This window comes from Orbicella franksi, chromosome 3 (assembly GCF_964199315.1).
Source record: "Orbicella franksi chromosome 3, jaOrbFran1.1, whole genome shotgun sequence".
In the NCBI taxonomy this organism is placed as follows: Eukaryota; Metazoa; Cnidaria; class Anthozoa; order Scleractinia; family Merulinidae; genus Orbicella; species Orbicella franksi.
In genome coordinates, this window is record NC_138147.1 from 34,074,736 (window position 1) to 34,088,288 (window position 13,553).

The 13,553-nt window shown below is 40.6% G+C and overlaps 1 protein-coding gene across 6 annotated transcripts in view; it reads right to left on the reverse strand.

Moving 5' to 3' along the window:
• LOC145482237 (uncharacterized) overlaps positions 1 to 13,553 on the reverse strand; it is a 157,550-nt gene that overhangs the window by 131,710 nt on the left and 12,287 nt on the right. For 3 of the 6 annotated variants that reach the window (XM_081460874.1, XM_081460872.1, XM_081460871.1), the window contains 7 exons: positions 10,330 to 13,328; positions 9,584 to 9,838; positions 6,806 to 9,157; positions 5,880 to 6,007; positions 5,440 to 5,560; positions 4,459 to 4,541; positions 2,851 to 3,993 (listed from right to left, as the gene is read on the reverse strand). In XM_081460874.1, coding sequence (XP_081317000.1) covers positions 3,936 to 3,993; positions 4,459 to 4,541; positions 5,440 to 5,560; positions 5,880 to 6,007; positions 6,806 to 9,157; positions 9,584 to 9,838; positions 10,330 to 13,328 — 5,996 coding nt within the window. In that variant the 3' untranslated portion in view covers positions 2,851 to 3,935. Of the gene's footprint in view, positions 1 to 2,850; positions 3,994 to 4,458; positions 4,542 to 5,439; positions 5,561 to 5,587; positions 5,824 to 5,855; positions 6,008 to 6,805; positions 9,158 to 9,583; positions 9,839 to 10,329; positions 13,329 to 13,553 lie in introns of those variants that run through there. The other 3 variants (XM_081460876.1, XM_081460877.1, XM_081460875.1) reach the window with 3 other exon arrangements.

The window sequence follows — 13,553 nt, forward strand, 5'->3', positions numbered from 1 at the left end:
CGGCTCAATACTCTAAAAGGTACCGCAAAAGCTCCCGCTGTGGACCTTTTGATAAAGTTACCTTACCTTACCTTACCTTACCTTACCTTACCCTACCCTACCCAACCCTACCCTACCCTACCCTACCCTACCCTACCCTACCCTACCCTACCCTACCCTACCCTACCCTACCCTACCCTACCCTACCCTACCCTACCCTACCCTACCCTACCCTACCTTACGGTTTTTATATGGGAGGGCCAACCGGGAAATCGTCGCACACTCAGCAGATGATTTCGTATTCAGCTTTAAAAGTTATTTATTGGTATTGTTATTACCTCATCAAATAACAATAAATTACACAAATCTAACCGCAGACAATTACTTTGACGCTATTGAAATATATCAATGTAGCGCTCTTTAAACAAATTGTCCAACATTTCTGACCGATTTACAGTTTAATGATCCCTTTAACTGAAAGAACACGATCGTACAGTTTAACATTTCCAACTCAAACCAATAGAAGGTATAAAATCAGTAAAAGTCGTTGGACAAATTGGCCAAAGAGTAAAAACATTCTCAGCTAAAGTTAAGCTAAAACTATTCATAGACTAACGTAGTCTTGGGCAAGGGGTGGATGTCAAGGAGAGAGGTAAAAAGTTTGCAGCGTAGGAATTTGTTCCGGCCTGAGTGCAAGTGCCAACTCTGTTGTTGTTTTTTGAAGTACGCAAGTACTGCACTTAAATCTATTTTTCTTGCATGATAAACTGCTCCCGAAATTTAGTTTAGGATTATTTTGTATATAAGCGAATTTCTGTAAAGAATTGTCCCCCCTCCTTGATCCTTAATGGTCTAACCCGAGAAGTCTCTTTATATGCAATTAAAACACTTAATAGTGAGAAAAACACCATCGCAAACCTCACCCGATTCTGTCAAAGTTTAATAAAGTTCTGCTGGGAGTGTCTTAATGTTTAGCCTCCGGAGCGGGAACGGTGATATGGCATGGAGCAGTTCCGTAAATATACTGGTCGGTCTCTGACCGAGTTGCTGACATTGTAGTCCTCGATATTAAAAACTTATTTCTCACTCTGATTTTCACCGCCAACTTAATAATTTGGAATTCCAGTGAAGCTTGCGATAACATCTTGACTCAGACTGTTTCTGTAATAAGCATTATACCTTCACAAAACCTTTAACTTTAGCTATAGTCAGCTGTATAGTATTCAATTAAATTTCTATCACTGTTTTCTCAAGATTGTAATGAGCAAGCTACCTTATAGGCTTAATAAGAATTTAAAATGATGAGGACATTCGCCAAGCACCCTATCTGATTGCGTGCTTAGAGCAACAATAAATCGTGCAAGAAAATCCCATGTATAAAATAAAAAGACTACCAGAACCTGCTAGTACAACTCCTTACATAAACTGAAAACTTCTGGGCCCGGTTGTTCAAAACCGCGATTAAACTAAATTCCGATTAAGCCTAATCGTCGATTAAATTTCCTAATCGTGGGTTAGCTAATCGAGGGTTAGAAAACGGTTGTTCAAAAGGAGATTAATCCGCCGATTAACTAATCCATGATTAAGCGTATAGTGGATTATTTTAATTGATTATAATGTATTCTTACGCTATTTTTCGTCATAAAATTGCGCGAAACTTTTGTTTTCAAATGGCTTCCCTGGCGAATAAACTGCCCGTGATACTGTGGCCTTGTTTACTCGAACTACATCGCCGATAACTTGAAGAAAGTTGCCACTACCATAAAATCTTAGTGCTAGCAGCACTTTGGTCTATTGGCTCAAGAGCATGGCCACGCTTCGTTTTTCTCCGCAAATCCGCCTCTATTAGGTTTGTGATGTATTCAATGAACGCTCTCCCCAGTCTCTAACGAGTCCGAAGCTCTTGCCCGCTATAAGCGAGTTTATGATTGTATCGATAACATTTGTCCAACGCGAGGGAGATGAAACAACAAGCCGGACATTTTTCTTCAAGTTTAATCGGCAGATTAGGGAGTTAATTCTCCTCCGGAAGTGTTTTTTTAAATTTAACCCGCCGATTAGAGTTTGATTGACGCTAATCGGGCTTTGAGCAACGCAATTTAATCGCAGATTAAATTTTAATCGTCGGTTAAGCAATTTAAACAACGATTAACGCTAAGATAAGCGCTAAGCGCGGATTTGAACAACCGGGCCCTGGTGTATATATTAAGGCCTCCTCCACTCCACGCTGGAGAAATTTGAAAACGCAACAATCACCGTTCATGTTTGATTTGTGTTTGAGGAAAACTCGATCCAGTAAATCACGTGATTATCGTGACGCCACCGTTTCCGAAAAGCTCAATTTTCAAAAGTGTTTCACCAAACGAAAGCGAAAAGCCGACGTTTTCACATTCCTCCGGTTTTCGAAAAGCTCCGTTTTCAAGACGGATTAATTGTGGGTTGTAGGCCTAACCGTAGAAATAAAGCTGCGTTTTCAAATTTCTCCGGCGTGGTGTGGACGCTGCCAAACAATCACCATTGTCACATCGATCGATTCATAGCTACACTGCATTTTTTTGTGTTCTTGAGTCTTAAAACTTGTTCTGTCACTCTGAAGGCTATTTTGTATGAAGTGCAGTGAAACTGCTGTTAATTCTTTTCTCATATCACTTCGGATTTCAAAGAGCTTTCATCATTTGGAAACTAGTTCAACGATCTCAAAGAAACTAAAAATGTTTTGAACACTTCGATGACATTTTTAACTCTACAGGGGCACAGCTGCCAACTTTCAAATGGTAGGCGGCTTCACACCCTTAATGTAGGCTTTTAATTTGTAACGTTTATATTTTATCCTTCTTACATTTTTTTAACTTTTTTTTTCTCTCTTTCCCCTTTTTTTTTTGTTCTTTTTTGTTGGATTTAATATTTGTTGCTGCTGAAAGTCTTACGGACTTTCAAATACTTCAACATGCTTTCAATACTACGGTGACTTTTTTATCTTTACACAGCTCGCCTCTTTCAAATGGCGGCGTCCTATTCCTACTGAAGGCTTTACTTCCTAATGTTTTTTATCCTTTTTACACTCTTTTAAAATGAGTTTTAACGATTTTTTTTTTGTTTCTTTTTTCTGCGTTTTTGTTTCTTCTCATTTCCGGCTAAATGTAGTTATTCACCTACTAACTTGAGGACGTACCAGTTGTTTGGCATAGCGCGACTCCGTTCCTAACACACCACTCTACATTTATTTTATATCATACACTGTCAATAATTAAAGTGGCTTTTCTACAAATTGGTCCGGTCATAGGCACCTTTTTGTCTGTAGCAACCGTTGTTTTAGTCTAGACCTGAACTAACTCACCCTAAACAAAACCTAATATCCTGTGACGGTTTTCGCGTTCCAAGTTTTCAATATGTACATACAATCAGCTTTAAAGCTGTTAATGGAACAATGATTAAGTCATACACCGTCTATACGATAAACGCCTTACTTGCGGTCTATTATCTGTTAACACTTGTTGTCCTACGTTCAGACGTGAACACTGAGGAACCATGTGTATATATATATATCCCACAAAACCTGTCCCAAATTACACAATTCGTTTTACTTAGAAATTGTAATCATTTATATACAACTGAGATGTCTGCAGCGCGAACGCTAGTTCGCTGGAAGCTATGATGAGCCATTAATTATGGGAATGCCTTTTGAAAATTTGGACGCGAGATTTCAGGTACATCTTTACTGGCAAGAACTAAACAATTCTAAAAATCTGGGCACTACTAGCTAAAATATAATAACAATACAATTTTCCTCTCTTTGGTTACATTTCCTATTTATAGCAGTAGAATAAAATTAAAACTACAAAAAAGTTACAAAAAATGGTATAATACAAACGAGAATCGTTTACCGTTAAGGAGCTATCTTGTTAGTTTTAATAACATCATAAAACAAAATGATCCTGTTTTCCATTCGAATCCTTTTACTCGGTGCCTGCTGACTGACTGTACAGCGGATGACGACAAATTGGGCAACTGCGACTGTGGAAGAAACAAAAGAAATTCGGTTTACCCAGGCTTATCTTGATGGCTTTCATGAAAATATTTCTGTTAGAATATTCCTCTAAACATAATGCTGATAGGAAACATTACTAATGGCAAATCTAAAATAACTTTGATTATCGCAAAAGTTATGAAGTAATAAGAATTTTTTTTTTAACGTCAAAGCCATGAACTGACTTGGAGTAGGGGAGGCTTCACTGAACTCGAGCCTAGAACTAAGTAGATGCTCGATGACTCAAAGACGATCTGGACTGGAGCATGTCGTAGGGAGTTCAATTAAGCCCATCTCGTTATTCGTTCACCAAAGTTGCTAACATAACACTGAGATCATACGGGATTCAAAACGTTTTGTCCTAATTGCTAGAGACAGAGATGCACTTTAAAGATCGCAAAAAATAAAACATTAGTCCATGTAAAGCTTGAGGACATTTCAAGTATACTTACACGCCGTTCTGTATCATTGCAATGGCGCACTCCCTGTGAACCTTGTGTGAGCATGGCAGGATCTGGCAACCGCTGAACGCATCCTGGAGGTATCATTAAAAAGAATAACATTTCATTCATTATTCCAGTGGCGTCAACATTTCGACATCTCAAGCAATTGTTATTTTTGACTTTAAAACAAAGTCTAAATATTTCAGTCAAGATCTCCTCAAGGAAATATCTTTCGATTAACAAAACTGACGTTTTTGCCTGTTTCCTGAAAAACCCGTTGAAACTTTCGCAGGCAGCGCGGTGGACTAATAGTTACGTAAGTATAAATAGCTGAAGGGAAAGGCTCATCTTTATTCTCAGAACCTACGTCCTCTTTGGACCCACTTTTGCGATTTTGAATACTCCAATACAGAACTGAGTCCAGAGTTTCAAAGTATGAATAACGCTATCTGGCTGATAAATCATTATCCAATGGATACGTGTAGATAAAACAAACCAGGTCAGTTAAAAACTGGATCATTGGATAATGCAATTCTGAAGAAACAAAACTGTCCAGCTACTAAAATCACTTCTCCTAATTTGGAGCTCTTTATGAGAAAATGTTGGTCGAGGTCGAGCAATTGAATATAATGTAACTACAATGTTTGTAACATCGCCCCAAAAATTGAAGTAATATAAATATATCAGATTTTAACAGCAGAAAAAGTCGCAGGCAATAATTATTGATCGGGTTTCAGTCATGCCAGTTTTCGTCGTATCTTCAAGGGAGTGGTAATGTAACTAATTGTTTCGTATTATGCTTCATCCTGCTCGCTTTTCAAGCACGTTAATATTAAGTTCTGTAGCGTTCAGTTCCGAGCGAGTCAACGCCATAGATAATCTCTGACTGTCGGCTTGTTTTGTCTTCTTCCCCACGCGTTAATTATGCACTCCGCGCGCGTTTCTACGTTCCCTAAAACGGCAGGGCTTTTATACATAAAGCATCAATACCTCCAAGCAAATGCAGCACTCATCGTGTCCTGAATCTGGTCTACACTTGTGTTTTCCTTGAAGCCGTTTGTCAAGGCAAACGTTGCACACGTCACAATGAAAGGATCTGTCCTTGTGAATCCTGAAATGATTGAAAGGGATATTACTCAACTAGAAGACGAATACTCTACCTCTCCTTTACTATTGCTAAAACCATGTCTCTTCAAGTAGCATGTAGTAACAGTACATTATAAATTTTTGGAATACATGGCTTAGTTCGCCAGGAGTCTCCCTGTAGCTCAGTGGTTAGAGCGCCCAACCGGTAACTGGAGGTCATGGGTTTGAATCCTGTCGGGGACTCAGATTTTTTCTTTGTCCTATGCTCGTGACAAATGAACATTTCATCTTTATCAATACGTCTCCCTATTTTAAAACACTCTGTACATAACGTGTCCACTTACCGACAAATGCCACATTTTGTGCAATGGTAGGGATGTTTATCTTCACCAGTGAAGTGTTTACAGATTGAGCAAAAGTATGCCGACATTTTCGTGTTACATCTGGCACAAGTCTGAGCGTCTCGGTTGATCTTTATTCAAATATTTGAGAGAATAATTCATATTGTTAAACACACCAAACGCATAAACGACACTACCGCTTTAATGTTAAGTAATGTAAAGTATTTCTTGCACAATTTCTTCCTTACTCCGGGTATTATAATCGTTATGAAGTCAAGAGTAGGTATAGGGTGAGAGGAAGCATTTCGATTGAGAAATCCATGTTTAAACAGATAATTCCAAATTTAAAGAGAAATCCAAACTTAGTCCTTTGTTAAAGCTGTCCCTCTCCTACTCCTTCTCCTGTCCCTTCTCCCCCTCCTCGTCGAGAGGGGACGAGATCTATTCTTGCCAAGGTTTAGATTTTCGACTTTGCCCACGTGATTATCATTTCAGCCCTAGCTATTGTAGTCATACAAAATGGCTTCTTCAGCTTCAGGAAATCAATTAGTTCATAAGCTACAAATCGATGTACCTACAACTCCAAGTCATGTATTAATTGATGCGAGATTTGATCCAAAACGATCGCGTTTTAAATTAATTTAATTTTCTGGAAACGTGCTTTGGAAATTTGAGTTCAGTACCGAGAGCTGTAACATTGGAAAATAGATATAACCAGAATCTTTGTTTGAAATTCTCAAAGTCTTTACCTTTTACGCAAAACATATTTCTCACATAGCATGAATCAATCTTACGTAAAACTTGAAATGCACATGCGATAAACCGGGTCGAAGAATCGGATACTTTTCATGAGAGGAACAACAATTACATTTCCGCATAACAGTTGACGTTTCAGAAAATAATAATAAGATAACTGAGCTTTTACGTACCGCTTGCTGGTGTCTACAAACCGAACATTCGATATAAAACGCCTCTTTTGCCTTGCAGTTGTCATTTTGGCACTCATCTGAGTTGTTATGACAACGATGACACGGATAGAACTTCCCACAGCAGGGGAACTTGACACGACACAGCCGCTGATAATGTTCACATAGCCACTGTGGATTGTCCGGGAGAGCTGCACGCTCCGAAGGAGCCCCTTCTTCGCTACCTGTCGAAGTGCCATCTCCATTGTCATTTCTTTGCATTGATTCTCTGGCCTCTCTTTCTCTTCTTTCCTGTTCCTGCAGTTCTCTCCTCGCCCGCTCTTCCCTTTGTCTTTGTTCTCTTTCTTTCCTCACTTTTTCTTTTTCTTCTCTTTCTTTCAAGACTCTTTCCACCAGTGAGCAAGCTTCGGCTACGCGTCGCTCTAGTGCAGCCAAAGATTCGTCATCTGAGATGAGCGAGTTACCGTTACGCAAAACTGGGTGCATTGCTGAGCTTTCGTCATTAGTAAACACTCTTGCTGGGGCCGTTTCTCTGTCAACTCGTTCTGGTTCCCGTTGTTTCCTTTTAGATCCTTCCGATGTTGAGGTGGATTCTGCTTGTGAGCGGATCACATTTTCGATGGTTGACGTCGGATTAACTGAAAATCCAGAAAGTCCAGTGTCCGTTTGGTTGATGACGTTATTTGACAAGCCTAACCCAGTATTTTCTGGTCTTGTCGTTGCTACCACTTGCGACGTAGAAGACCGTGTTTGAGCAAACAAAGTATTACTAGCTGTGGAAACAGTTTGCGGTGCCGTTGTCTGGAAACCACCATTGGAAAGGTCGTCATCCAATAGACCATGATAGTAAGATTCATCACAAGGAGGAGAAGGCAACGGTGGTGGTGGTGGTGGGAGGTTCCGGATTGAAACGTTGGGATTACTTGGATAAATGCCAGAACAAGGGTTCCACCCAGCATATTCAGGTTCGTTGTCAAAGTTGTATGTTTGAGGTCGCTGTTCATTGCCATTCGTGAGAGCGAGAGATCTTACCATGGCAGGATCAGATCCTAGTATTGGAGGAAGCACTTGTGCCCCTGTATAACACTCTGTACCCTTAGGAAGAAGCAATTGAGGTGGACACGTAGATCGACTATGGTAGCATCGGTCAGGATAACAGCCAAATCTTTGGTACCTTGAAAGGATGTCTGCAGGCCTGTCTTCAGTATTTTCCTCAGACCACGTGTCACTGGTCATCGACATACTGGTATCATCTGTATGAAGTGCAAGGAAAAACGGACGTATGCCAGAGAAATCTGATTCTCCCACTCTTTCCGATAAAATTGCTTTGTCAACTCTCATTGTGTTTGATGGGATATCAGAATTTAGTTGCCCTTTTTCCTTAAGCTTTGCACCTTTGTGGCTACTTGCGTCATCACGTTTCAGTGTATCTCTTCGGTCCCAGGTCTTAGATGATTGATCTTTTCGCCCACCTTTTAATCCACCACATCTTCCCACGCCAAAGCAATGATCTTCAAGAGGTCCTTTGTAGCTGCGGTTGATCTCGTGGGCTGTTCTCAGTGAAGTGGCGGAAGCAAAAGATGTCTTTGTATTTCTTTCAATTTCCCTAATGGTGTTTCCTGCAACAATCGGATTCGCTGCGTAATCTGGATGTTTTAGTGAGCCGTCCGCGACAACTTCCCCTCCTTGAAAAGGTGATTTGGTGTATGCCGACGAGGAAGGATGATCTTGCAATTGCAATGGAACTTTGGTCGGACCCTCGTGACAGCTAATGTCAGTGACATTATGTGGAAGCTCGTTCTTGTCTACCACCACCATTTCATGATTGAAAGTGCTGTCTACGACGTCATCTGCAACATTACTTTGCCGATCACATGTAAGGCTAGGTCTAACAAGATGCTGTTCACTGGCATGCAGTTCTACACATGGATGGGGTCGGACGGAGTTCGTAGTCAGTGGTGTGGCAAGCAGGAAACCATTATCATTCCATGTACTTCTTTCTTCGAGGATTCTTTGTCTTCTAGCAGGATTGCTGCCACAACAATTGATCTCCCCGAGTCCGAGATGGGCCAATGTTTTATCGTCAGATTCTTCGTCTTCGCGTCTTTCCAGTTTTGAATCACCCTGCTTTCTCGGGACGTACAATGACCACTTCAACTCCTCTTCGGAACATGAGTTGTTAGGTAGGCATTCGTCTGGCAAAGTATTGCCCTTCACCAGGTTCCCGTATCGATCATGGTCATGGTCAGTGTTGTTGATGTCTTCCGTCGTGGTTCTTTCAGCTGTGAAGATGTACTTCTCTTGAATGACAGCATCCCGAGTTTCGGAATTCATCTGCCTTGAACGCATTTCAACCTGAAAACAGTGTAAACGTGACTGGCCCGCCAGTTTCCACTTGAACCCTTTACTTTATGAAATATTTATGACTGGATTTATGGAAACGGTGTTAAATGAAACCTCGTTCTTTGAACTAAGTGAGCTGCAGGTATTGCTAATATGACTCCTAAAGGTCTGAAAATCAGTTCAGCTCACGGGGCAAAAGGAGAAGAGTATAAAGGGAAGGTAGGAAAATAGAGGGAAAAACGACATTCCTTTAACTTTTTATATCGGCTTCTCTGGAGACACGAAAAACTTAGTTATGGCGAAGAGGGTGAAATTTCCATTGACACTGTTTTCCTAAATCCAGAAATATACGAACATATTTTCAATATAAGGGTTTCCGAGATGAAGGAGAAACAAGATTCAGAAACCAAATACATTTTCTGTAGAAATTGCACTCACGCTGTCTGTTGCGTCAACCACCAAGCTTCCAGTGGAGTTTTCATTTCGATCCCATGAATCACTTTTATCAGTTTGCGTTCCAAGGTCAACAGTAAGAGGGAGGCTCAAAGAATCCGTTTGTGTGCATGATTCTGACAGCATGTTTTCTTCATCAGGTAAGGTGAGACAGGAAGTCGTGTTCTGCGATTCCATCCTCGGGGAAGAGGCTAAGTGTGAAAGTTTGTCCTTACCCTCTGATGGTAGCGTCTTGTTTCCCTAAAACGAGAGCAAGCAGCAGAGACGAACAATCCTCTACTTATCTTTTTACAATAACTTAACTGGACTGTTCGATGTTTTGGCAACAAATAAGGTAGATCATCCAAAATTGAATCCCGAAGGTAAATACTCTCCTATGTATAAGGGCTTGCGAAAAACCACCGTTGTAAATAAACGTGATATATATGTATGGATTATCCAAGTGTTTTATAGCAAGGGTTTTAGGTGAATGTCTTCATGTCAGTAACTAAGATTTTGGAAACTGTACACCCTGTATATCGAAATTAACAATACTTAATACTTAATACTTACCGACCGGTCTTGTAGTTAACAGAAGCGCCCACCTATAATTCCTCGCTGTCCAGGTCAACCAAAACTATTAGCTTTGGAAATTCGCAATTTAGATAGTAAGGTAAAATATTTTTTTCGTCACTGCTCTACGGGAAAGTAATAAAATGAGTTCCATGAAGAACACGACACACAACACTTACTGTCAATACCATTTCATTCACGTTCCCAGGAAGTAGCGATGCGGCGCACGAGGTTTTCTCTATTCGCTCTTCAAAGAGAATGCCAAAACTGCCAGCACATCTTTCCATTTCTTCAGCAAAGAACATTTTGATCAAAGGACAGCGGCAGGATGACGTTTCTTCAGGGCAAATTTTACGCTTAGCAAGGCTTTGTGTCGACTTAAAAAGCTGGGTCCTGATTTTGATGGAGTTCTCGTCACACCACATTACGATCTGCCCCGTCGATGGACGTTTTGTGATTAACACGAGATGGTCATCAACGATCTCCACATCCGTTATCTCACCCAGCTTTTCCAAATCGGTCAACACTTTCTTCAAAAGCTGGCCGAATAAAAATTTGCTGGTAGGTCTGTCCGGAAAAGTGAATGCTACAGTTCCTTCGCATGTCTTCTCAGAAGCAATGATAACCAGAGGTTGCGTTTTTGATTTAGCAACCTCGTCAGCTGCTAACAAGATGAGTGGTGAAAGAGAAAAGTCACCGAAGAGAGACGAATTTTCAATTTCTAAAGAATTTAAATGCTCCAACTCTAAGAAATATTGTGTTGCAATTTCTTGATTCTGATTTTTAAGCAGCAGCTTAGGTAGAGTGTCTTGTGCGGACCTCTTACTCCAAGCATTTACTTGCATTAGTTTAGCGGTATCAACTCCGTATGATATTGGGCATTCCACGAGAAATCTGCAAAACTGTTCGAATCGACTCCCGTCTCTTTTAAGTGCCAAAGTCTGGATAATGTTCCCCGGTTCTCTTTCTTGAGGGATCAATTCCGAGTTGTTCAGTAATGTTTGGTCCTTCAGATTTTGACACGCAGCAGGTGTCCATAGCTCGTGAGGGACTTCATTTTTGTCAGTCGTACCAAGTGGTGTTGAAAAGATCATGTCGTATACTGCAAATCTCCCAAGACAACCAATGGTTGAACTAAAGAAGGCAAACTTCAACTCCTCCACGAGTACAATGTGAGTCATTCCCTGTGAATAGTTGTCTTGGAGTTTAGAAAACAATCCGTGTATGACATCAATCATGTCGAACATTTCCATCTCTACGAACGACCGAAGAAAAAGTGCGAGAGAAACTTTCAAGTTCACATCTTCTTGAAAAAACAGAGCTTTCTTTTCTGGTCCATCCTGTTGCTTACCTCTTCCTTCGATGTAGTTTTTTAGCACTTTGAATTCGTTTCTCAGCAGTTGTTCTCTCGGAACACTTTGGGCTTTCGTGGCTTTAAGGTAGCACAGGACAAAAATTGCTTGCACTAAGATGGCATCCGAACAATCTGAGTAGTTGTGAAACATATTCGTATATGTACACGACAGAAGCAGAAGAACAGTACTTTGAGCCACCATTCCAAGGTTAAATAAGCATAAGCCAGCCTTTAGAAAGTTAAAGCTTAACTTTGCGCACATCTCTTCCAGATAAGCCGGGGAGGTTGGAAAATTAGCACAATTGTGAATCTCAGAGGGAGATACGGTGCTGTCTTCAAGATCACTTGGTTGGTATTGAAAGAGAACACTGGCGATTTCGAAACCAAACTCGGAAGTAAGGCTTTCTAGGTTGAGGTCCTCCTCAGAAACGGTTTCAGGAATTGATATTTTCTTGCGATCAAACTTTGACATGAACGTACCCTTCAGTTGATTCACAAGTGAAACTTGGCAAATCTCTTCTACATTTTCGAGAACTCTCTGACAGTGCAGCAAAGACTTCTCTTGGAATCCCTCGCGAGATTCTAACCGCGCAAGACTTACATTACATTTCAGAACATCGGGGTGAACAGCTCCAAAAGTTCTTGTGAAAATCTCTAGTGCATCTGTAAGACATTGCCTCGATTGCTCAACTATTTCCATGTTCGATAAAACAAGCCCCTGCTTCAGCAGAATAGTAGCCACGGTTGGATGACTTGCGCCACATCTTTCGCGACAAAGCTTTACAAGATACACCAAAAATTTGCATGCCAAATCTTGATTACCTTGATGTACACAAATATCTACTAGGGTCTCTGCAGCTGTAATGAAAAAATCCACAGGGAAGTTTGCTTTCACATCAAGAAGTTCTATCAGTTCAGCCAACGTCAAAGTCTTGGTGTCAATGATTGCTGAAGCCTTTGACGAGTTTCCCAGCAAAAGGTAAACTAGGCAAATTTTCAACGAAATACATTTTGTCAGTTCCTCCGTTTGATTTAATTCTGATTCACAGAAAGATTTCAACATCTCAAACTCCTTCAAAGCTTTTCTAAGATTTCGGTTCTCTAAGGAGGTACACGCTTCATTAAATTCTACAACGGCAATTAGGCTTGCAGGTAAGGGAGCTTGACGTAGCATCGGAAAGAGCTCACTTCGAACTTGGTGATCAGCTGTGTGGTCCCTTTGAGCCTGATGTACCAGTCTTAAGTTGCTACAGACAGTTACAATATTCTCTTCAACTACGTGGCCATTGGTCAAGTTCTTGAGTAAATTAAATTTTTTGAGAGCAGTTTCAAGATTTTCTTTTGCGTTTTGGAAAAATCCTTTGCAAATATACACACAGCCTAAATTATTATAAGCAACACCCGAACTAACATTCAATGCCTCCTCATCGGCACCGTCTATGTGGCTAACGGACTGCTCCAAAGCATCAGCAGAGACGTCAGGACTACACATGTTGAGAGCCAGCGCAGCACAAGCGTTGAGAGATCGGACGAATAAGTTTTCAGAGCGCGGTTGTGCCAACAGAATGGTTCCATTTTTGGAATTCCACGGGGAATTGATTATGTATGTTCGCTCTACACTGTTTATGATTTGTTTCTCCTCTAAACTGGGGAAAGAAAAGTCATTTGGCGTCGACTCTTGGAGGTGCTTGTAGGTATTTTGCAGTGACTTTTCTGCCTCCGCAGAATTTCCAAGTTGAAGCTCACTCTGTAATTTTCCAATGCATCTGATAACTAGACAACATTTGTTTTCGTATTCTGGGTAGGAAGTCGGTTCTAGTGTTTCTACGATAGGGAAAACAACTGGTTACATGTATGTTGCAGGTTGAAATGGAAAAAAATAATCAACTGTAGGAACATCAATCAACTGTAGTTTGAACAACAACTTTTAAGTTAGTCCCACATATGAAAAGAATCAGGGGACATATCTAACTATTGTCTGAAATGAGATAATAAAGACAAGGACGATTGTTAACAATTTCATTAAATCATGCGCGCATGTGCATGTCA